The 24252-nt window shown below is 37.7% G+C and overlaps 1 protein-coding gene across 1 annotated transcript in view; it reads left to right on the top strand.

Moving 5' to 3' along the window:
- LOC103276866 (serine/threonine-protein kinase Sgk3) overlaps positions 1–24252 on the top strand; it is a 144805-nt gene that overhangs the window by 75131 nt on the left and 45422 nt on the right. Inside the window, exons 2-5 of the mRNA XM_008074318.2 lie at positions 3998–4116; positions 5958–6171; positions 10576–10659; positions 15353–15425. Coding sequence (XP_008072509.1) covers positions 6094–6171; positions 10576–10659; positions 15353–15425 — 235 coding nt within the window. The 5' untranslated portion in view covers positions 3998–4116; positions 5958–6093. The remainder of the gene's footprint in view (positions 1–3997; positions 4117–5957; positions 6172–10575; positions 10660–15352; positions 15426–24252) is intronic.

Consider the following 24252-nt stretch of genomic DNA (forward strand, 5'->3'; position numbering starts at 1 on the left):
TGTAGAGACGAGGTCTCGCCACATTGCCTGGGCTGATCTTGAGCCCGCGGGCTCAGGCAATCCATTCGCCTCAGCCTCCCAAAGTGCTGGGATTACAGGCTGAGCCACTGAGTCCGGCTTAGATTATTTACATTATCTTGAATCCTTAAAGCCAACCATATGAAGTCAGTGTTGCTAGCCCCATTTTCTAGACTAGGAAACTAGGGCTCAGATCACTTAAATTTGTTCAAGGACTCTTGCTAGAGAGTTGTAGCCTTTCATCCCATATAAGTTGAGCCACAGGAATGGAGACCACCTGACAGGAGCTATGTCTTAAGACAGAGGAACACAACCACTATCAAGCCACATTTTTTTGGCCTAAATGTGCTCCTTGTGATGTGATCTTATATAGGATTCTGTGACAATGAATAAGGCATGCTGTAACCAAGAATGGTTGTTCTGGTAGAAGCATTTCAGGCAGGGAAGGCAAATCTGGCTTCTGTCAGACAGATCCTTCCCCGTGTGGTTGTCTGATCTCCCTGTGGGATGATACCATAGTGGGGCTCAGTGGTCTTTACTGTTGAGATTGGGTACTCCTTACTGGCAGTAGCTGGATGTTCAGTCTTGGAGAGAGGAAAACCATATTGTTGAGCCATTATATAGCCTTCTAAAGGTGGCCTGCTGCTTTGGCCACTTTGTCATGGGCAGTGGGATAGATGGGAAAGAGGCTGACTGATATCCGTAAGACAAGTCATCTTGACCACCTGACTTTTGAGAGCCTCTCTGCAGTGGGCAAGTATAAGATACAAATATGTTCACATTCTGTGCTGTAGTAAAAGGTTCATGTATATTCTTCTGCAAGCCTCTTTTTTATTTTTTTTAAACTAATTTCTGAGTCTTGTTCTTTCCAAGTCCCTGACCAGCAAGCCATCTATTAGCCACTACCCATGGATCATCGTAGATATGTCCCTTTAGCATCTCTCCTTTCACCCAGGTAAACCACCATGTGTACTGTTAAGAGTTCTGCCCACTGGAAACGTTTCCCTTCACTACTCTCCTTCAGGACCATCACTGAATGGGGCTGCCTTCTTTCGCTTCTGGCCAGTGCTAGCACACTATATTTCCATCCACAAATAGGCATGTCTTTGTACTTCTCGGCTAACTGGCCTTAGGATTCTCCTAATGAGGCCTTAAGTGTTGGTTTAGAGAAGACTTTGAACAAGGAAGGAGGAACAAATACCAGGAGAATCCATGCCAGCTGTCCCTGCAGTTCACTTGTGCCACCCAGACCTGCTCAGGCTCAGTCTTGCTTTTATTGTACCAAGTGAAATGCTGCCATACGTGTCCAGTTTTATGATTCATTGCATCAGATATTATGTTCATGATAGGTTTTTCTTATATAGTCTTTTGATTTTTTTATAGGCAGGTATCTGATCTCTACCTGGGCCTTGTAGCAAGTTAGAAACCAAATGTAAGTAGTTGTTGGCAAACCGTAAAGGATCTACAACTCCTATTCTTTTCTTGGTGTTTGTCAGAGGTCCCGTCGCCATTTCCTGTCTGCCATGTCATTTTCAGTACTACTGAATGTGCTGAGGCATAGGTTCAAGAGTTTTAGGGCCATTTTCATTGCTGCAGGTCCTTCTCTTGAAATAGACTTCAGTAAAAACTGACAATGTCATGGGTTAACCAGTAAATGGGTTAGAACAGCATATCCAGATATGAAGTTCATCAGTTATTTTGCCTCTTTCTCAGTGGAGAAGTGGTACACCATGTAGTAATTTCTCTTACTTGAGATAGGTATTTTGCCTCACTCCAGTGGAATGCTAGAAACCATCATTGTGGTAGATCCCTTAACTTCGGGGATTTTTCACCCCCATTCTCTGACTTGCTTATGTGTCTTACACAGGTATCCAGGGTGCTTGCTATTTCTTGTTCACCAGGTTCAGTTAAGACAATGCCATCAATGTGATGGACCAGTGTGATGATCTGTGGGCTATCAAGATGATCTCTGTAGACTTTATTGACAATGCAAACATACTCCTCAGGCAAGACAGTCATGAGAGTATACTGCTGTTTCTGCCACTTCATGGCAAACTACATTTCATTGTCCTTACTGATGGTAATAGGAAATAAAGCATTTGTTGGGTCAGTAGTCATATACCAGATATCGGGTACTATGATAATTTTCACCAGCAAAAAATACTACATTTAGAATTTTAACTGTAATTGACATCATCTGATTAAATTTATGGTACTCCATAGTTATGTTCCAAGATTTTTTCAGCTATGATCCAGATAAATGGGCAAGTTAAATGGAGATATAATAGATTCCAAAACCCCTGCATTCTATACGTTTTTAATGGTGGTACTGATTTCTGAGCTTCCCCCAGGGATGTGGTATAGTTTTTGGTTACTTTCTTAGTTGAGGGAGGAGGAACAGTTCCAGGGGCTTTTTAATGGCCCTTTCTTATATTATAGCTTTTGTGACATGGGACAGGAACCAGTGTGGGTACTTGGCCAGTTACTAAACATAACTGTTTCCACTAAAATTATAGGAGAGAGAAATAAGCACAAGATGGGTCTGTGGTCTCACTGGACCCACAGAAAGACACTAGGGCTGACTTCATCTTGTAACAGGATGCCAGGGGTTTGGTCAGAGTCCTGTTGCCCACCTCACAGAAAGCCAATCACTAAGTTGAGTATTGCCAGGGAAGGTTTTTTAATTGGTTGAGACCAGCTAAGGAGAATAGTAGATTCATTCTCAAATCCATCTCCCAGTTTCAAGAAGTCAGGGTTTTTATAGTGGGGCAGGTATGTAGAAAACAGGAACTAGGGAGGGATAAAGAAGAGGATAAACAGGAATTGGGGAAAGGTAAGGAAGAGGAGTTGGCAAACCAGTGGGGTCTGGCATCTCATTGTCTGGATGTGATGATCTAGTGAGTTTCAGTTTCTTGATACTATAGGCCTAAGAGTCGGTTTCCTGAGAAAGGAAGTCAGATTTTAAAAAAATGTAAATTTCGAACTTTAGGCCCAGGAAGGTCAATTTTGGTTTCCTGAGAAAGGAACTTAGATAAGACAAATGTACGTTTCAAGCTTTAAGATTGGGAGAGTCAATTACTATGCTTATTCAAAAAGAAACTATAACCATTAGTTCTGTGGGAAAGTTGGCTGATTTTAATCTTTTGACTTATCTCTGGAAGTCCCACTCTGATTGGTGGACCACATTTCGAGTCTCCAGCCATTAGTGTTAGTTTAGAGCTAGTGTCCAGTAATACTTGGAAGGATTAGGTATTTCCCTTCCCATAGTGGACAATCACCCTGGGGCATTGCTACAGGCCCCTCTTGGAAAGGGCCTGGAAAAATATCAACACTATACACTTGTGACTGTTTAAAGGGACATCATAATCTTATATTTAGTCATCCTTGGTCTAAGGTCTTTTGAAATGTACTCTTATTTGTGCTCCCCAGACTTTGGTGGTAAAGATTATTGAGATTCTGCAAGTGTTTTGGTCTAAAGGTGGTCTTTTCCCAGAGTGGGCTTTGAACATCCTTCTGGACTCTTTTGGGTTATGAGACAATGAAGGGTGGTGGAAATAGGCAGTGAAGGGAATTGGCATACACTTGTGAAACAACTTGAAAAAGTTTTATTGGAGAGGGACCTTGGGAGGCTGAGTCTCCAGAGGGGTGTGGATAACTGCTTTTTGCAGGAGAGTTCCCCAAAGTTGGGGTTCAGTATTCTTAACCTTATCTATATCAATCGAAATGCTTGTGTCTATGATTCAATATCATTATCTTTTTCCAGTTAGTGCCCTTAGCACAAGAGACTTTTCAGGGTTGCTTGTTGAGTTGACTGTGCAACACTAACCATCAAACCCCAGCCTTGATTGTTAGTCTTATCAGCTCAGCAACTTTAAGAGGTAAAGGAGTCTTTAAAACAACCATAGATTTACCACCCATAGCATAGATTTATTCACAGCTTTCACATTGTGGTTTGCTCCAAGCACATTCTCAAGGACAGCCAGAAGCAGCCCTAGCCTGTGTTACAATCTCTGGAGTCATTGTTTTCATCACCACTTGGGCTTTGAGCACTCTGCCCTCCATCTGCACTCCATCCTGTGACACCATGCATGAGAGGTAGTTTTAGTGATCATGATGTCACTTTGTGCCATCCTCTCCCTCCACAGAAAGATTGTCAGGGCACTTATCAAATATCTATCCCATTTTTTGAGGCTTTATTTCCTGGGGTTACTCTTGGTATCAATTGACTACATCAGTCACATGGTACCCTGAAAAATAACTAAAGAAAATCTTAACAAAGATATTTACAAAGATGTTGTGGCAGGGTTACAAGAACCAGCAGGGCATGGTGAAGCACTTTCTTTACTAATAAAGTCAGGAAGCCGTGTTACTCCCAGACCTTCAACTGTAGCATTGGGAACTGTAGCTAGGGGAAAGGAGCTGCCTGTGGCCTCAGGTAGAGGAACCACCGGTGTCAGATAGAGACTGGAGGGAATAAATATCTTAGCATCTTTTTCCTTCTACTCTTTGATCTGTTAGTACCTTGCATTGACTGAATTCAACCAAAAGACAGAGGGCAAGGAGGTGGGCTGTCTAGGTGTGCAGTCCGTAGAAGTCGGCCATCTGGGCATGTGGTAGGGTGAAGAAAGAGAGGCAATTGTATCTGGAAGGACAAATGGAGGATATCTAAACTGTAACCTCCAGCCCAGATTTGTGTGTACTTGTGTGAAAACTGTAGTCCATAACCTTTACCCTCTTGTCTCTGCTGCAGGGTAAAAGGATGAGTTAGTTCCTGAAGTTCCTGGACAAGGCCTACCTTAGAAGAGCAGGTGGAACCCACATACTCTCATGCTTAAGCAGTAGATTGCTGGGACAAGATGGCAAGACTCTGGTCAGGTGCTGCCCTGGCCTAACTGGGGCAAAGCAGCTGCTGTTTAGGGGCTTTAGGGTGCTGTGACTTACAGACAGATGCTGCACTCTATGTTAGAAGGGAGCCAGTAACATTTCCATATTTTCTAACAACTAATTCAGCTACATATAAATCCTTCCTGACTACATTTCTAGCAGCAAATCCAGCAAAGTAAGTTTCGAACCATCACAAAGGAAGCACCTTTATAATCCATTAAAACTTATCATACCTGAATATTCAGTGCCTGTTGATGTGTATTTAAGCTCAGTACCTGGATATAAGTTATTTACAGTGATCAGATCTGTTAGAGTTACTTCCTGAAACTAATAATCCAGAGAAATTATCCAGGCAAACAGATCCTTTAAAAGGTCTTATTTGGTGTCAGTGGAGAGAATGGGCTGCACTGTGACATCTCAGGCCGCCCCTTGTTCACGGGTGGAGTGATAGTAACATATTGCATTTATTCTGTGTGAAGAGCTGTTGTAATATCTCTAACCAAGGGTTCAGTGCATAAGATTCATCCACAGTTGTTTAAAATGCAACCTAGTACAGTGATTAAAAGTCAGGACTCTGGAGCCAGACAACCTGGGTTCAAATCCTGGTATGCAAATTATTTAGCGTCTTTGTGTCTCCATTGTTTTTTTTTGTTTGTTTGTTTTTTGTAAAACAGGAGTGAATAGTTACCTACTATATAGGATTATAGTCTGAATTCACACTCTGCCAGTTCATCCTGATGTAAGAAGTCTGAAAACCACACTTTGAGTCTACCCCGCTAGAGCTTTTTTGGGTGAGAGTTACCTCTTAGTCCACATGAATTGTGGTGTCTAAGCTCTGGGAATTTCCTAGAAATGGTAGATGGGATGCAAAGGTATCCTTGTGGCTTAGTGATAAAAACATAACAGAAACTAAGTCTCTAGTCTAGGCTGAGATTTATGAGCAAAAGTAAACTCCTGACAGAATAAATATAAAATGGGTCCTATGCACAAGAAATGACAGATCACAGTATTTTTAAATTGTTTAGCTAATCAGTTCTTTTTTTTTTTCTGTTAAGGTTTACATGATGGAATTTGAACATTACTTCAAAAGGTTTTCTATTTTGGATTAGTTAATTGGGTTTGTCCTCTGCTGTTTCTTCGGAGTCATTTTTGGATGTCCTTTTGAGGCATTAAACCCAAAGAGATTATACCATGGACTACAAAGAAAGCTGCCCAAGTGTAAGCATTCCCAGCTCTGATGAACACCGAGAGAAAAAGAAGAGATTTACTGTAAGTATGTAACTAAAGCTTGTGGGGAAAAAATTGAATATAGAGAATATTTCCATTTCTTTTCTTCCCTAACCTAGAACACCCCTTTCCCCCAAGTCCACATATCTAGATTTTACTTCCTGAAATTTTTGTAGTGTCTCATGACATTTATTATTTTCTGCCTCCGCTTAACATTATTTAACCCAGTATTTTATCTGTTTTTCACCATAAAGGCAAAGTCTGTTTCTAATTTTTTTTAATCTTCATAATATCTACTATAGGGCTTTGTAAAGAGTAAAGCACAGTGAATATTTGCTTAATCGGTTTGTCAGTGACTATTATGGAGAATAGTCACTTTTCTAATTAGTGTAATGAAAGAAACAATATTGTATTTAGTTCCAGTAGTCCAGTTAGAATATACAGAGATCTCCTGCCCTCCTCCCCCTGAAAAAAATGTGATTTATCTTGTCTGTAGTTGATCTGGTCTTCTCTGTAAGCATCACCCCCCCCCAGCCAAGTAATATAAAGAAATTTATAGGCTGGATGCAATGGCTCATACCTGTAATTCCAGACTTTCGGAGGCTGAGGCAGGAGGATTGATTGAGTCCAAGAATTTGAGACCAGCCTGGGCAACTTAGCAGGACCTTGTCTCTACAAAAAAATTTTTAAAAATAGCCATGCATGGTGGCATACGCCTAAAGTCCCAGCTACTTGGGGGGCTGAGGTAGAAGGATCGCCTGAGCCCAGGAGGTCAAGGCTTCAGTGAGCTGTGATCTTGCCACTGCACACCAGCCTGGGAGAGAAAGTGAGATTACAACTCAACAAGAAAAAGAAAAAGAAAGAAAAATTTAACTCTATTCTGTTTAACATTTAGTTTGATTTAATAATTTAAACAGTTCTTTTTGGTTAAAATGCTCAGGCTATCTTAATTCTGCTCTCTTTTTCTTATTTTAACACATACTCCTCCTGCAGGTTGGCATCATGGTTTATGGGAGGAAAGGTAGCCCCTTTTATAGTGTTTAAGTTGATGACTGGCCTAATGGCAGCCTGGTGAAGGCTCTCGCATTTTTGTCATCCCTCTAGATCTTTGCCTTTTCAGCTGTAGAGTAGCTGGTTTGGCAGATATCCAGCTGTGGTTGACCTGATCCAACCCTCGGCATTTGGCTGGCATCCATTTCTGGCATCTACTGTTGATACACGAGCTTGTGGTCTCTTTGTTGGCTTAGCCAAGGTCTTGTGGCAGTTCACTGCTGACTCAGTGCCTTGACTCTCAATGACTGTAGAGACCCCTGAGGCTTTGACACATCCTTCACCTGTTCCTAGTTCAGTGGTCCATCCCTAACCTCTATTAAGGGTGTCACTTGGCACCTGCTAGTTGAGCCCCATGACATGATTTCCAACTCAGAGTCCATGTCTCATGGCGGTTGAAGGAAGCTGAGGAGTTAAACTAAATTCTTTGACCACTCTACTCTGCTTCCTTAACTAGGTGGAATTGGACGGCCCCAAAAGGTGGCTTTCTCTTAAGGTCCCAGACAACGAGTAGGGAAACAGCCCTTGTGTCCTCTCTTCTTCCTTCCTCCACACACACTTTCCAGGCCCTGTACCAAAGCCCGGAACCGAGAAATTGTAATGTATGTCTGGCCATTTACCCCTTCTCAGCCTCCACATTGCAGGGATATCTTAAACATTTACTGCATATTCATATAAGCAAATTTTTAGCAATATCACATTGAAGATAAATAAGGATTGATATACCTTGAATAAAGTAGTGGAATATAAAAGTTTTCCTTCCTTTCTCCCTTCCTCCCACCCTCCCTCTTTCTCCTTAATTTTACCTCTGGGCAATTCTTTCCTTTAGTGACATCATGAAGATTACACATAGAACATGTCAGCAGCAAGTTCTGTCATGTGTCCTTTGATTTTTCAGGGTCAAAGTATTTCTGTGTCTTCTGTGAAAGGGTCAAGGAGGCTTGTAGCATCACTCTTACCTACCTGTTCCCAAGCTGTGGACTGAGAACTCAGAGGCCCTGTCCAAAGCACCTTATTTATTAACTTGCTTCAGATTCTCAAGTATTGTCTTGTTAGAGAGACTTTTTCTGACTACCCTGTATACAGTAGTACTTTCATACCTCATTCTACCCCCTCACTCTGTTACATTTACCCACCTGATATATTTAGTGTTTATTTATGTGTACTTTCCCTAATTAAAATGCAAGCTCCTTTGAAGTAAGGACTTCCCTCACTGTTGTTTCACCAGCCCCTAGAAAAGAGATAGTAGAAATTCAAATAAGTATTTGTTGACTTTCTATAAAAAATAGTACTAAGGTCATGTGTTTTTTGCTGGTCACTACTGTGAAGTCCTCAAGAAACCTGGTTCTAGTCAGTGCAGATAGACCCCACCCTACCCAGCAAAGATTCTGCGTCCAGCCTCAGCAGGCCCAGATGCCTATGTTATACATAGGAACAAAGATAGACATTGTGTTACTGAGTATTCGACAATATTTTTATACTCCAGTTCTCATATGTCTTTTTTATATAGCTCTATACTGTGAAGCTTCTGACAGGGAAATGTGTTGCATTCTAGGATATCTTGACTTAAACCAAATCTAAATTATACTTTCATTTATTCACTGGATAAATGGTCAGTTTTTATGTTACACCAAGCACTGTTCTAGGCACTGAGGATACAGTGGGTAGCAAGGGCAACAGAGCCCTAGCTCTCAAGGAACTTTCATCTGGTAGGGCAAAATAGACTATAAAGAAATATTCAAAAATGAATAAGATAATTTCATATTGAAATAAGTATTGTATTGTTTCCTGTAAAACACTAGTGGATTTCTTTTTCTGATGGAAGTATTTTTATGAATTTGAAGTTTTTGTTTTTGTCTATTGCTATTTTGTTAGAACTTATTTGATAAGCACTTGTTTATAAATCATACTGTTAATTAATAACTTTGCAAGACTTTATCTCATTTCCTGTAAATATATTTACTGCAGTGCTGCTCCAGCCTGAAACTTAGACTTGCTTCTAATCTTGGCTGTACTTGAGTAGCCAGGGGAGACCATATGATTTTTCTAAGACCCACTCTTCTCACTGGGAAGTCAGCCCAAAGAATTCAAGAAGCTCAGAATCATATAACCCTAAGTGTTTTATCCTCTCCTGCCAGGCCTGTCTGATCCCGAGTAGGATATGAGATAAATCTATTGTCTAGTCTTAGTCAACCTCACTGGCACCTCTGTTGGGTCTTTTGGGTCCACTTCTGCACTCTCCCCATGTGGGGAATATTGAGTTGTAACTAATTTTAACATTTTACATCGGATAGCCTTTTCTAAGACAGCTTGATGCCTTTTTGGTTAACACCAAAGGGGCCATATTACCATCCTGCAACTCAGGTAGGGTGACTTATGTATAGTGTGTGTTGTAACATTTGTTCTGCTTACTTCATAAGGTTGTTGATTATTACCATATAAGATTATGTATATTTGAAAACATTAAATATGTACGATGGTAGGTACTAGGAAACCTGAGGATAAATTCTTCGCTTGAAAGATACTGTGTGAAAGATGACCTGAAAAAAGAGAACTAATAATTGAATGTTCACCATGTGCTATATGTCACTTTTGAAAATACTTTATAAGTTCAAGGTAATATTGCTAGGGAAGAAGAGAGGGAAATGGCATCAGTTGAGTCTATAGTGTCTTATGTTGGGGAAAAAAATCTGAAGCAAGAATGGCAAAATGTTAAAATTCAGTAGATCGAAATAGTGAGCACACAGGGATTCACTATGTTAGTATCTGAAAATTAAAGAAATATTTTGTAACATTTATTTTTTTAATTATTATTTTTATTTCAAAGATACAGAGAACAATTCAGGGTTAGGTACATAAGTAGTCAAAGTTTGGGTACCCTTATTGATGCTATGTGCCCTTTCCCTCCTCTGGCGGTGTCCCACTACTTCCAATCCCTTTCTTACAGTGTTACGATAAATGTTCAGGATCTGCTTATGAGTGAGTACATGTAGCACTTAGATCTTTGTTTCTGTGATAGATCATTGAGTATTTATTGTATAACCTAAGTCCATCCAAGTTACTAAATCCATCCAAGTCCATAATTTTATTTTTCTTTATGGCTGTGTAATATTCCATCGTGTATATGTACCACGTTTTCTTTATCCAGTCCACTTTGAATAGCAAAAACTTGGAACCAACCATGCTCCCATCGAAAATAACATTTAAAAAATAGAATATCACCTTTTGGCAAGATGCAGTAAGTGTTTTAATTGGCATGTTTATGTAGCTCAGAATCATATAAACATTAATTTGAATATCAGCTTCAGAGTATGAAAGCAGATTTCATATATTTAAGTAGCTAGTAGTTTTTTTTACAATTAAATTTTGTTAAATTATTGTTTTTTATTTCCACAGGTTTATAAAGTTCTGGTCTCAGTGGGCAGGAGTGAATGGTTTGTCTTTAGAAGATATGCAGAATTTGATAAACTTTACAACACTGTAAGTAATAGTCTACAAGGTTTCTATTTAAAAGAAAAAACTTGAAAAACTTCTGAATAAGAGAGACTTATTTGAGTAATTACATTAATACTCATATGAGCAGACAAGGTGAGGTTCTTCAAAAACATCCTAACTTTGGAATCCTTACCAAAAAAGGACTTGGAGAAGACTGCTGAGTAGTTCTGAATAAACTATTGAAAATGTGAGAATGATATAAAATGCGTTTTTAGGTTTAGAATACTAGAAATAAATCCTTTCTACCTGCTTGTCTAATACTTGCTAATCATCATAATATTTCTGGTTAAATCTACCAACTATAAGCTCTATGTTTGAAAGCCTGTCATGAGCCTACCTCCTTTCCATAGATTATTCTTAGAGCTAAGTCTTAGGCTCCTGGGTTTAAGTAGCTAATACAACTGAAATGAGTATTGACTTTCAGAAGTTCTGACAGTTACTTGGTGAGTGATCTAAGAGATCATTAGTTATTTTAATAACTAAAACCTGTTTTTATATTCATACTTCAGATATTAAGTAATATTCATAATCTAGTGTTTGCAGTACACATAGTACATACTTTCTAAAATAGACAGTGAGAATACCATGGTCATTGTAATAAATCAGGCCAGATCTTACACAGGTACCAGTGTTTGGGAAGGGTGTTGCCTGAGGGTTATAATTAGAGGCCAAAGATTGCCTCCTTAGTTAGGTTGTTATAGAACCCCAGGTTAAGTTCAAAACTTTGCTTCAGTTAAGAAAAAAAAGCAATTGTGCTTCAAATCCTTCCATTGTCATATAAAAGTATATAGGGATTCCCTAGTGTCACTGTTTAATGAATGGTACAGTACTAGGCATCCTCTGGAAAAACTTATATATGTAAGAAGGTAATTTTTTCATTTTTTTGAAATCCTATCTCTTTATTTAAAAATAGGGATAAATAGATATGTATGTCTATGGGTTATCATTTTTAAGATTTTTTTTCTAATAAGAAGGAAGTTAAGCATATATCAGTTAAGAGACAAATTACTTCCTAAAAGGAACAGAATGAATCATACGATGTCTAGCTGTGTTTTGTTTTGCCATAAAAGTTAGACTTCTGATTTATTTTTATCATTTCACTGTGTCAGTATCTGTTCTGAATGATATTTAAATGACTTGTTAATTGAAATTAAGCTTTTAAAGCTAATAGTGCAACTTTTAAAAATGATATTTATTCTTCCCATGTAAAATTAATGCAAGAAAATCTGGATAGAGAAAAATAAATAAAACTAGATTAAATTTTGAAGTCACCCATAATGTTGCTACTCAAATAATTTTACTGTTTTCTTCTGTTCTTTAATTTTTCCTTAATGCATGTACAACTGAGTTTACTGTTACATAGGTTAAGTATTTCTTATCTGAAATGTGTGGGACCAAAGTGATTTGGATTTTGGAATATTTGCATTACACTTAGCAGTTGAGCATCCCAAATCCAAAAATCTGAAATCCAAAATGGTCCAGTGAGAATTTATTTTGAGTGCTCAAAAGGTTTTAGATTTTTGAGCATTTCAGATTTTAGATTTTCAGATTTGGGGTGCTCAACTTGTATACTTTTAAATATTGCTTAATCAAATGTTATTGAGATAGTCTTTATTGACTATAATTAAAGTTAGACTTTTGAGACAAAATAATAGCCAATAAGAGTTTGTACATGGGAATATTTTCCATCATTTTCAGTCATAAAACATAGTTTCTATTGGTGACTGATGGAGGGTTGAACTGTTAGCTCTATTTGAAACTCCTGGAAATCTGAAATCTACATGTGGAGCATTGTTTTGGGGAGTATACAAATCTTACTGTATCCATGGGATACTTGTTTATGCCCAGTTAAAAATAATGTGACAGTAGTATTTCTGGCATGTGTGCGCGCGCGCTCTCTCTCTGTCTCTTATAGACACATATGAACTTCTTAGATAAGATCGAATTTTGTTTAAAAAATTACTAATAACTGAAATTTGAGGCTACCTTGTATGCTTTGCTTAAAACATTTTATAGGCTAGATTTATTTTTGAGTCAGGGTCTTACTCTGTCTCCCAGGCTAAAGTGCAGTGGCACAATCACGGCTCACTGCAGCCTTGACCTCCTGGGTCAGGTAATCCTTCTGCCTTACCTTCCCAACTAGCTGAAACTACAGGTGTGATTCATCATGCCCAGCTAATTTTTTTAAATTATTTTAATTTTTTTAGAGACAGGCTCTCATTATGTTGCCCAGGCTGGTCTCAAACTCCTAGACTCAAGCAGTCCTCCTGACTTGGCCTCTCAAAGTGCTGGTATCACAAGCATGAGCCACTGCACTCAGCCTAGATTTACTTTTTAAACAGATTTTCTTTGGTGGATCGGTTCATAATAGGAAGTGGTATAGGGAATGCCATCTAAAAATTCAGTGTGGAGACCACACCAGTGATGTGTCTTCATGATGGTTTCATTATGTAAATATCTGAAGATTAATGAGAGGGGCTGTTAATACTTCAGTATCTTTAAGCATAAAAGTAAAGTAGAAAAGCTTGTTTTGGGCACCTCTCCCCATGATCACATTCATTCTCTCTTCCATGACACACCCCATCTTTAAACATTTTTCAGAAAAGTTTCCTTAACATGTAATTCAGTTATCATTCATCTCCCTCATTTCTTTATAATTTCTCTTCCCTTTTTTCCCTACCCTGTTCTTATTTCATCATTTTCTGTGTCTACCTTTCTCTCTCTCTTTTTTTTTTTTTTTAATTAAGAGGACAGAAAAGCTCTCACAATGGGATGGGACCCGAGGGGGTTGCCCTACCTCTCTCTCTTTATTTAATGCCTTCTAATTCTGCCTCCTGTGGTAAGGGGCAAAGGAAAAAATATAGGAGAATGGTATTTGGTTGTGTTCTTTGCAACTTAGAAATCAGGTTAAAACTGGTCTGAATTTTCTGAAGTTCAAAAACACAAATTATTTCCCTATTCCCCTTTTAGATTAAAAGAAAGAACAAAAAGTAAAATTTCCTATTTGTAAGCACTTTAATTTTTAGCTTAAATGTCTCCTTTATGACTGTGGTTTGTATTTTTAAACTTTTAATTATAAAATTGTCAAATACACACAGAAGTAGACAGACTAGTACATACAGAAATAATATAGTTTTACCATCCAGTTTCAACAATTACTGATACATGACCATCTTGTTTCACCTCTATCCCTAGCCAACCCACCATAATTTTGGCCCAAATCTCAGACATCATATTATTTCATCTGTAAACATTTTTGTATACATCTCTAAAAGATAAAAGACAGAACAAAATACATATACGATACCAATATCATGTCTAAAAATAAAAAAATAATGCCTTAATATCAAATATCTATTTAGTGTTTAACTAAGAGTGTTCTTCTCTTTTCCTTCCCCCTACATTTTTTATGAAAAAAGAAAAAGGATGATTTGTATACACATATTTCAGTCTAGATTTTGCTGAGCATGCCCACGGTATAGAGTGATTGATTCAGTCTTTTGTTCTTTGTATTTCCTGCCAATTAGAAGTTAAATGTATAATTTTTATATATATATGAAATATAACCCATTTTTGTGACTTTACTGCCCCAAATTTAATTTTATTGTTATTATTAGCATTATATTTAGAGATCTCACTGTGTTACCCAGGCTGATCTCAAACTCTTGGGCTCAAGCAGTCCTCCCACCTTGGCCTCCCAAAGGGCTGGGATTACAGATGTGAGCCACCACTCTCAGCCATTTTTATTCTTTTTTGTTTTTTTCTGAAGCCTAAGGTGAGGCTGACCAAATGTAATTTATTTAGGGCCAAGTTTACCTAATCTTGAATACAAACAAATCTGGTAAACAAATGTATTAGAATATTAATAGTAAGAAGGATAGAGCAGCAGAAAGTACTGAAAACAAAACTCATCAGCTTTCTTAGAAAACTGTTGTCAGTCTATTCGGTGTAGAGAGAACCCAAAGAGATAGTCTTTACTCTTGAGGTATGAATCTTCTCCTGAGATAATAGATGGTGGGTGACATGTACTCAGAACTTGTACTCCAGGTTCTGGTCTAAGCACTTAATGTATATGATATCCTTTAAAGCCTCACAACAAATCTGTAAGATAATTGTTAAAATTATTTCCATTTTTAGGCAAGAAAACTGAAGCACAAAGGTGTTAAGTAACGTTTTCCATGATCACAGATATCAAGTGTTTTATTGGGACAAAATAGGATGATTAGGGGCCAGGCACGGTAGTTCATACCTGCAATCCCATCATTGGGAGGCCTAGGCAAGAGGATCGCTTGAGCCCAGGAGTTCAAGACTAGTCTGGGTAGCATAGAAGACCTTGACTCTACAAAAAAATTAGCTGGATATGGTGGCGCACACCTATAGTTCCAGCTACTTAGGAGACTGAAGAAGAAGGATCCTTGAGCCCAAAAGATTGAGACTGCAGTGAGCCATGATCAAGTACACTGCACTCCAGCCTGGGTAACAAAGTAAAATAAATAAATAAGGATGATTAGTCAATCTGCAGTATTTTATTGGCATAATTTAATATTGTACACTGGGTGATCATAATTTAAAAGTATGTCTTATGGTGGATTTTCTTTAAAATCTGATTGTATTTGGTTTTACTGCATGCATAACTAGGAGACTTATAAAATTTATATGTTATTTTTAAAAATTCTAGTTAAAGAAACAATTTCCTGCTATGGCCCTGAAGATTCCTGCCAAAAGAATATTTGGTGATAATTTTGATCCAGGTAAGTAACAACTTCATAGGCCAGTCATTAAGTCATGATTAAAGTCTGAAATAGTAGTTAACATATTCATTGCACTGTGTAGTAATATAGGACTTTAAAAAGAACTTGATATCATGCTCTATGAAATAATGCCTTAGAAAGGTGCTTACTGTATACTAGGCATTGTTTTACGTGCTTTATGTGTCTTTATTTCATTCTAAGAACAGTCCTGTAAGGTGGGTCTTATTGTTATCTATATTTTATAGATAAGGAAACTGAGGCACAGATTTGTTAATTTGCTCAGGGTCACATACAGGTAGTAAATGACAGATTTGGAAGTTAAATCTGAGCAGTCAGACTTCACATAAATTTATTGATCATTAAGGACAATTTGGGATACTTTTCTAACTTTAAATCAGTGTTATGAAGGATATTAATTCTTATATTCATAAACATTAAACAACTGGGAACAATGACTCACTCCTGTAATCACAGCACTTTGAGAGGCCAAGGCGAGAGGATTGCTTAAGCACAGGAATTTGAGAACAGCGTGGACAACATAGTGAGACCTCATCTCTATAAAAAATTAATAAGTTAGCTGGGTGTGGTGCCAGGAGCCTGTAGTCCCAGCTATTGGAGGCTGAGGCTGGAGAATCGCCTGAGCCCAAGATTTGAAGCTGTAGTGAGCTGTGATCGTGCCACTGCACTCCAGCCTGGGCAGCAGAGTAAGACCCTGACTCAAAAAAAAAAAGGTAAAATAAACATTAAACATATACTCTGTACATAGTAACTTATAGGCCTCTGAATGGCATACCAAAAAGATATCCCATTGCTCACCCTTGGGGAGCCCATTGACGCAAAGAGTTTCCAAATCTAGTGCCTGTCTGTCTAGAGACTCAAGCCTGGAATTTTTTCCTAGAACTCAAGAGATTAGTCCAGATCACAGATGACTACTTATAGGGAAACAGCAGTCTCTTTATCCTCCAGGAATTCCATCAGAAGAGTCATCTATCTTTATGCTACAACAGAATCCCGAGTGGATTGCTCTCCCTCCCCAACTGATTGGCTTGTAACCTTGCAGCCCATTAAATCTGTGCTGCCTTACATGTCTGTTTCTTGGCCACTAATCAAGATGAAAGCTCTTATAACCCTTATCTTGACTGCTTTCTCTTGCCAGCCTAACCTTATACCAATCCTTTCCCTTCCAGACCTTCTCAATGCATCCTGTGGAATTCTGCCCACAATTAACAAACTGTTCTTAATCCTGCCTCGTTTTCAGATTTCTTTCACATTCTTGCTTTAACTAAAACCTTGTATTTTCCCGAGTCTGCTGAATCATCACCTATAAATCCTCTCACCTGGAGGTGCTTTACTTATGATCATCAGGATTGGAGAATGTTCTTAACTTTCCCAGCTATACATATGATTTTTTCTCTTGGGAGAATATAGCACACTTCATTCTAATTGCTAATCTGTTTTGTGGTAGGCTGTAGATTTTGTGAAAGTAGAGACTATCTTCTTTGGTTGATATATAGTGCCTGGAAAATACTAGGTTTTAAAATATTGCTAAATTCATGAATCTATTAATAAAGAGAAGCAAGAGGAAATTGAATTGGCACAACAGAGTCAGATTATATTCTAATAGGCTCATGGCTTTTGTACTCTCTAGTTTTGTTTTTTAGCAGCAAAGCAGTATTTTTTTCGCAATTGAGATCTTATGCAGAAAATGTAATATGTGAAACGAATAAAAATGGAGCTGCTTTGTTGGTGCTATGGTAAAGTATCTCCTTGGAGCACAGCTTGGAAAGCATTGTTAGTTGAGCAAGCTGGTGACATGATAAGAAATTAACTGTGCTTATAGGCACAGTAGAGAGTAGTGACTAGAGACTGGCTAAAGGAATATACCAGTAGTGTGGGGACTAGGGTAGAAATGGGACTAAAAAATGAGCCATGTGCAAGAACTCTTTTAATATAAAAATTTGTAAGGAATCTTGGTGATTGCTTAGGTAACGAGACATGTAGAGAAGAGAATGAAAGATAACTGGAGTGTCAGGTCTGGGTGATTGAGAGAATTAATTAATTTGAAGTAGCAGAAACATTAAGAAGAATTAAACTGTATGTTAGTGATAATATGAGACTTAAACTTGGGTTAGAGTTCTGTAGACACCTTAGTTGAATCCTAAGGCAGAGTAATTTCATTAAGGAAAGAAGTCAAAGAAGTAAAAGACCCACAACATTGCTGCTTCATTGTTAAAGGCAAGATACCAGACTGAATGCCTGGTGTTACTTATGTTTTAATGAATTAATTATTTCACACTAAAAATGATTCTTACTAAAGAACCACCTGAAATCTATTCTGAACATATTGTATATGACTTGGCAACAATGAAATAGATTGTATATCACAGAAATCTTGGAAAGCCCTGCATTGGGAAGTAAAATCTAAATCATATTAAAAATCAAAAGATGGATAAGATGCTCATTTAGTTAAACTTTGGGGAAACAGTCATTTTTATATATTGCTAGTGTGAATGCAAAGTGGTACAATTCATGTTGAGGAGAATTTGGTAACATTTAGCAAAAATATGTATGCATTTTACTTTGACAAATAAATTACATTTTTAGGAATCTATCCCAAAGGTAAACTGTATGTGAAATGGTATACATATAAGACTGTGTATTATGACACAATTTTGAAGAGCAAACACTGGAAATAGTTCTCCCAACATTGGAATGCAATGTAGCTGTAAAAAAGAACAAAATTTTTTATGTATTGCTGTGAAGTGATGTCCAGAATATGTTAAGTGGGAAAAAACATGTAGATTAGTTTGTATAGGGTGTATATTTTTTGTAAAAAAGGATGTGGGGATTTGAAAGGAAGTAATGGAATAAAAATAGCAAACTGATAAAACTAGTGACTTAAAGGAAGAGAAAGAGGCCAGAGGAGACAGTAGGGGTGGAAATTAGATGCCCCTGAATAAATTGTATTAACTTAAAAAAAATTTTTTTTGAGTCAGGGTCTCACTCTGTTGCCTAGGCTAGAGTGCAGTGGCACATTCACGGCCACTGCAGCCTTGACCTGCTGGGCTCAAGTGATCCTTCTGCCTCAGCTTTCCAAGTTGCTGGAACTGCAGGTGCACATCACCACACCTGGCTAATTTTTTTGGTTTATTGTGGAGACGAGGTCTCACCAAGTTGCCCAGGCTGGTCTCGAACCCCTGGGCTCAGGCAGTCCTCTCGCCTCTACCTCCCAAAGTCCTGGGATAGCAGGTATGAACTACTACACCTGGCCCATGTAAACATTTTAAACAATTTAAAAACAAAAAAAATTCAGTAACAAAGCAATCTCTTAAAAATTGAAAATAAATTGACGAAAAAACCTAACTGCATTTTGATTAATGGTGTAAACATGTAGAGAATAATTTTAAATGACTTTAAAACATGGAATTTTGACTGTATGTTCTTTATGGGATATATGCCAAGGTCAAAAAGAAATCTCAAAAAGAAATTTTATGCTGCATTCAATAGTATTGTTAGTCATATAGACTTGCCATTCTGTAATTGTGATAATGTCATGGAAACCAAGATTTTATGCCAAAGAGGAAAGAGATACAAATATAAAGTTAAAGATTGTAAGTAAAAATCTATAAATTGATTTGGAAATACAGTCATTTTTTTCCCCTTTCTGAAATAATATTTATTAGCACCTGTTTCTGGAAATGACTAAAAGCAATAACAAATAAGTAACAATAGACCAGGAACAGTGACTCATGTCTGTAGGCCAAGGTGAGAGGATTACTTGAGCCTAGGAGTTTGAGACCAGCCTGGACAACATAGTGAGCCCTCATCTCAATCAATCATTCAATCAATTAATTAATTAATTCGAGACCAACCTGGACAACATAGGTAGACCTCATCTCTCTCTATAAACAAACAAATAAATTCGAGACCAGGCTGGACAACATAGTGAGACTGCATCACTAAAAATGAGTAAATAGATAAACAAACAAGTTCGAGACCAGCCTGGGCAACATGATGAGACCTCGTTTCTAAAATAAACAAATAAATAAATAATAAATCAAGCAAGCAAGCTGTGTGTGGTGGTGTGCCCCTGTAGTCCCAACTACTTGGGAGGCTAGGGCGGGAGGATCACCTGAGCTCAGGAGGTTGAGGCTACAGTGAGCTATGATTATACCATCACACTTCAGCCTGGGTGACAGTGAGACTCCAACCAAAAAAAAAATGTAGCAACCAACACCACTAGCATTCAGGCTGTGATCTCTAAGCACCATTTCCCTCTCAAAAGAACTAGAGTTTTATGGGAAAGTGGTGACCGCCAGATCCAGGGTAAGAAATGCAAGAGATGACCTTAGGACATCTTGCCTGAAAGCAAGGATGCTATGTCAGATTACTGAGTTTTATCAAAAGAACACTGGAGTTCAATTGTTGGGACTTTCACTGAACAAAGATTAGACAGAACATGGAGAAAGTAATTATTGCAGTGGGTTAGAGCATATCAATGTATAAACACTTTTCAGTTCACCTTGATTCTTTGAGGAAAAAAATCTCATCAAATGTAGAGATTACTAGAGTGCAAATTTATTCTCAAAATGGATGGATAACAAACAAAGGTCCGAGTATCACATGTTTTCACTCATATAATGGACCTTGAACATCCAATCTAATACTATAAGAAAATGACTGACAGTAGTGGGAAACTATGGGGGGGGGAGATGGGATTAACGAGCAAATATCTGTCTGAGGATGGGGAAGCACCTCTAATCAATAGGGTGCCTGACTGAAACGTATTTGTATACCCAACCCTTAACTGTACCCCACAACATCATAATAAAAAAATATTGATTATTGGAGGAAAAAAAAGAATCGAATGTTTATCCATGGATTCTGTGTATGTATGTGTAATGTAATTTCTTTGCACCAAAGTGATCATGATGGAAAGTATTTCTTCATAGAAGAATCATATCCCATAAATGCAGACAATGATAGAATTAGAAAATCCCTGTACCACCTCTGATGAGGTAATGGATCTAAAGACCATCAGTGGTCTGAAGACTTTAGTGGGCAGGAGGATCCACTTCCAAGATGGCTTCCTCATATGGTTTTTGGCAGAAAGTCTCAGTTCTTTACACGTGGGCCTCTTCTAAGGGTGTCTTGAGTGTCCTTACAGCATAACAGCTGGCTTTCCTAGAGTGAGTAATCCACGGGAGCTAGCAGGGAGGAAGCTTCAGTGCCTCTTATGACCTAGTTTTGGAAATCACATATCACATCCACCATATTCTGTTCATTGTAAGATAGTCATTAAGTCCATTCTGCACTCAAGAGAGGAGAAAAATGATGCTCTACCAGTTGATAAGTGGATAATCAGAGATTTTATAGACATTACAAGATGATTTCATTTTTTAATTTGTAAAGATATTACCAGTTAGAGAGATACACACTGATGTATTTATCAAAAAAGAAAAAAGTTGTATGAGAAAAAAAGTGAGGAATGGGGTAAATGAAACAGGAATGGGAGAATGATGATTTTTAAAGCAACTTAGTGAGTACATGAAGGTTCTCTATGCTAGTCTCGCACCTTTTACATATATCTTAAGTTTTGCTAATAAAAAGTTAAAAATAAAGTCATAACTAAAAGAAATTCTGAAATTCCCTTTTTTATTTAACTCATGTTTGACAGCTGTTGTGTGGAGCTTTTCCTTACATCTTTCTGAGTTCTTTTGCTATAGCTTAAGCCAGTGTCTTTTTTTTTTTAACTTGTTTATTCTGGTGGCTGCCAACCTTTGTAAGATACATTTTTCTAGGCTGATTTTAAGAATGATTTCTCTCCATGCTTCCTGGCTTTGGCTCCCTCCCCCACCTTGGGGAGGTGAATCTTCTATCTCCCTTCTCTTTCTCTCTAATTTACTTTTAAGTAAACTATATTTTTTAATCTAAAAAAAAGAATGATTTCTGCCTATGTCTTAAAAGTTACCATTTCATTTTGAATTTAAAGATTTTTATGTACACTGTACCCAGAGGTAACCGTACTTTTTATATTCTAAATAGTTTAATATTAGATCTTTTGCCAACAGGATTTTGAGGTCAGTATAAAAACTACTTTTTTTAGTTTTTAAAAATTAGTCTTTATTTTTAAAAGAAAAACAAAATGACAAAGTAACGAAAATAATTTGAGTTCAGTAAGGAGTGGGGTTTACACAATTTAGAGACTATGAATGGTAGAGTGTATAATTGTTTGCGTAGTATTTTATTCACTCATAAGCATCTATTAAGTACCTTTCAAGATACTATATTAAGGGCTAAAGGAAAATAATTTTTTTAAGGCATGATCCTTCAGCAACTTTCATAGAAGCCTCTTTCATTTCTCAATTTTTGCTTCTGCTAATTGAAGAGAAATAGGTTTGTACAAAATGAAAAGATAACTCCCTATTATTATCCTAGTCTTTGAGTTCTTCTGTGGTCCAAGCTTTCTTCCTAGCTAGCTCTTTATAAGCCTTGGTGTCTGCATCAACTTCTTAAGAAATTCTTAAGAGCTAATACCTAGCTGAGGTTGGGAACCTCTTGAGGTAACCTGTGAATGCCTTTCTGTTAGTAACCTTGGTGTGCCTGAATGTGGTGATTTGTTTAAATTTGTATCCCACTAGGACATGAATTTCTTGAGAATAGGTATCATGTCTTTTTTTTTTTTTTTTGAGTTGGAGTCTCACTCTGTCGCCCAGGCTGTAGTATAGTGGAACACTCACAGCCACCCCAGGGTTAACCTGCTGGGCTCCAGGGATCCTTCCACCTCAGCCTTCCAAGTAGACAGAACTACAGGTGCATGCTACCGTGCTACCATGCCTGGCTAGTTTTTTTGATTTATTGTAGAGACAAGGTCTTGCCAAGTTGCCTGGGCTGGTCCCGAACCCGCAGGCTCAGGCAATCCACTTGCTTCAGCCTCCCAAAGTGCTGAGATTACAGGCTGAGCCACCAAGCCTGGCTGGTATCATGTCTTTATTAAATATTTTTATATGCCCAATGTCTTGCACAGTGTAAAGTGCCTAAGAAGTGTTTAGTGAGTGAATGAACAAATGATTGCATACATGCCATTTTCAACTTAGTCACTTATTTTGGAAAGGCTATTTAATATTAGATTAAAGATTTTAGACATCATTTATCATATGACGTAAACTGCTTAAAATATTTGAGGATTCTGAAGTGGGTATGTTAATTTTGTTAGCTAGTCTTTTTTCCCCTTTCGGTTGGATGACCATCACAAAATGTTGTGGCTGAACAGAGACCTTATAGATCATCTCATACTATTCCCCACTTGACAGATACAGAAAGGAGGAGTGTGAGGGTAGAAAACCAGTGAGTGGCACAAGTGAGACTCAGATTTACAATTTGGACTCTAACTCCAGTGTTCTTTCACTGGCGCAGACTGTTATAATAGTAGCATTAGTGATGATAACTATGCTATTATTCAAGTCCATATCCATAAAATTACTTGTTTTACCTTTATTTCATAGTTGGGGAAAATAAACGGTTAGCAAGCCTTGGCCACTTTTCCAAGGCACACAGCTAATATGGGGCAGAATTAGACTCATCAGATTTGTTTGTCCTAGAGCTCATTCTTGTCTCTTAACTCTCTGCTTTGTGTATAGTGCCTATAAAAACACTAGTACTAAAACCCAACATCTCCTCAGTCAGAGGCCAATGACTTTTTTTCTGCTTCACATTCTTGAATGACTTTTTTTTTTGGAAGTAGTAAAATGACAAATAGAAATATGCACAAGCCAGTTTAATACTTATTATAGGGACTAAAGCTTTCATTTATTATCTAAGCACTAACATTTTAAAATATTTTCCAGTTGAAATTTATTTTTATTTTTTTAAGAGACAAGGTCTTGATGTATTGCCTAGGTCTTGAGCTCCTGGGTTCAAGAAGTCCTCCCGCGCCTTCCTCCCAAAGTGATGGGTTTACAGGCATGAGCCGCCACGTCCAGCCTGAATTTTATTTTTGTTTTGTTGTTTTTTTGAAATTTTTTTTTTATTTTAATAGTTTTTTTTTTTTTTTTTTTTTTGTATTTTTTTTTTTTTATTTTTATTTATTTATTTTTTTTTTTTTTTGAGTTGGAGTCTCACTCTGTCACCCAGACTGGAGTGCAGTGGCCGCTCCCGGCCACCGCAGCCTCGACCTGCTGGGCTCCGGCGATCCTTCCGACTCAGCCTTCCCAGTAGCCGGAATTACAGGCATGCGCTACCACGCCCGGCTGATTTTTGATTTATTGTAGAGATGAGGTCTCACTGCCCAGGCGGGTCTCGAACCCGCGGGCTCAGGCAATCCACTCACCTCAGCCTCCCAAAGGCGCGGGATTACAGGCTGAGCCACGGAGCCCGGCTTATTTTAATAGTTTTAAGAGGTACAAATAGTTTCTAGTTTGGGCTTTAAGTATACCCACCACCCTAATCTGTGCACATTGTATCTGATAGGCAGTTTTTCCTGAAATTTACTTTGAATTACAACAGTTACACTCATGTAAGATTTTTGTTGAAGAGATTTTTTAAAACATATTTCTCCAACTATAATTCTTAAAGATAATATGTCAACCTTATATAAATTCTTGTCTCCTGTCCTATATGGACTAGTACCTATTTTAGTCTTACCTATATTTTTTAAAAAGGTATTTGCATGATCTAAACAATTAAGCTTGGGATTGCTCCTAAATTCTGACTACTGCTGGACTTCTTTTTTCATTACTGACTTCTTTCTCCACTTATATATGGGTTTACATAGGGATTTAAAAATTGTTTAAAATAAAGTCAGTAACGAAATGGAAAGTCTAGTAAC

The sequence above is a fragment of the Carlito syrichta genome, unplaced genomic scaffold, assembly GCF_000164805.1.
Source record: "Carlito syrichta isolate Samal-C Ts95f unplaced genomic scaffold, Tarsius_syrichta-2.0.1 Scaffold316389, whole genome shotgun sequence".
In the NCBI taxonomy this organism is placed as follows: Eukaryota; Metazoa; Chordata; class Mammalia; order Primates; family Tarsiidae; genus Carlito; species Carlito syrichta.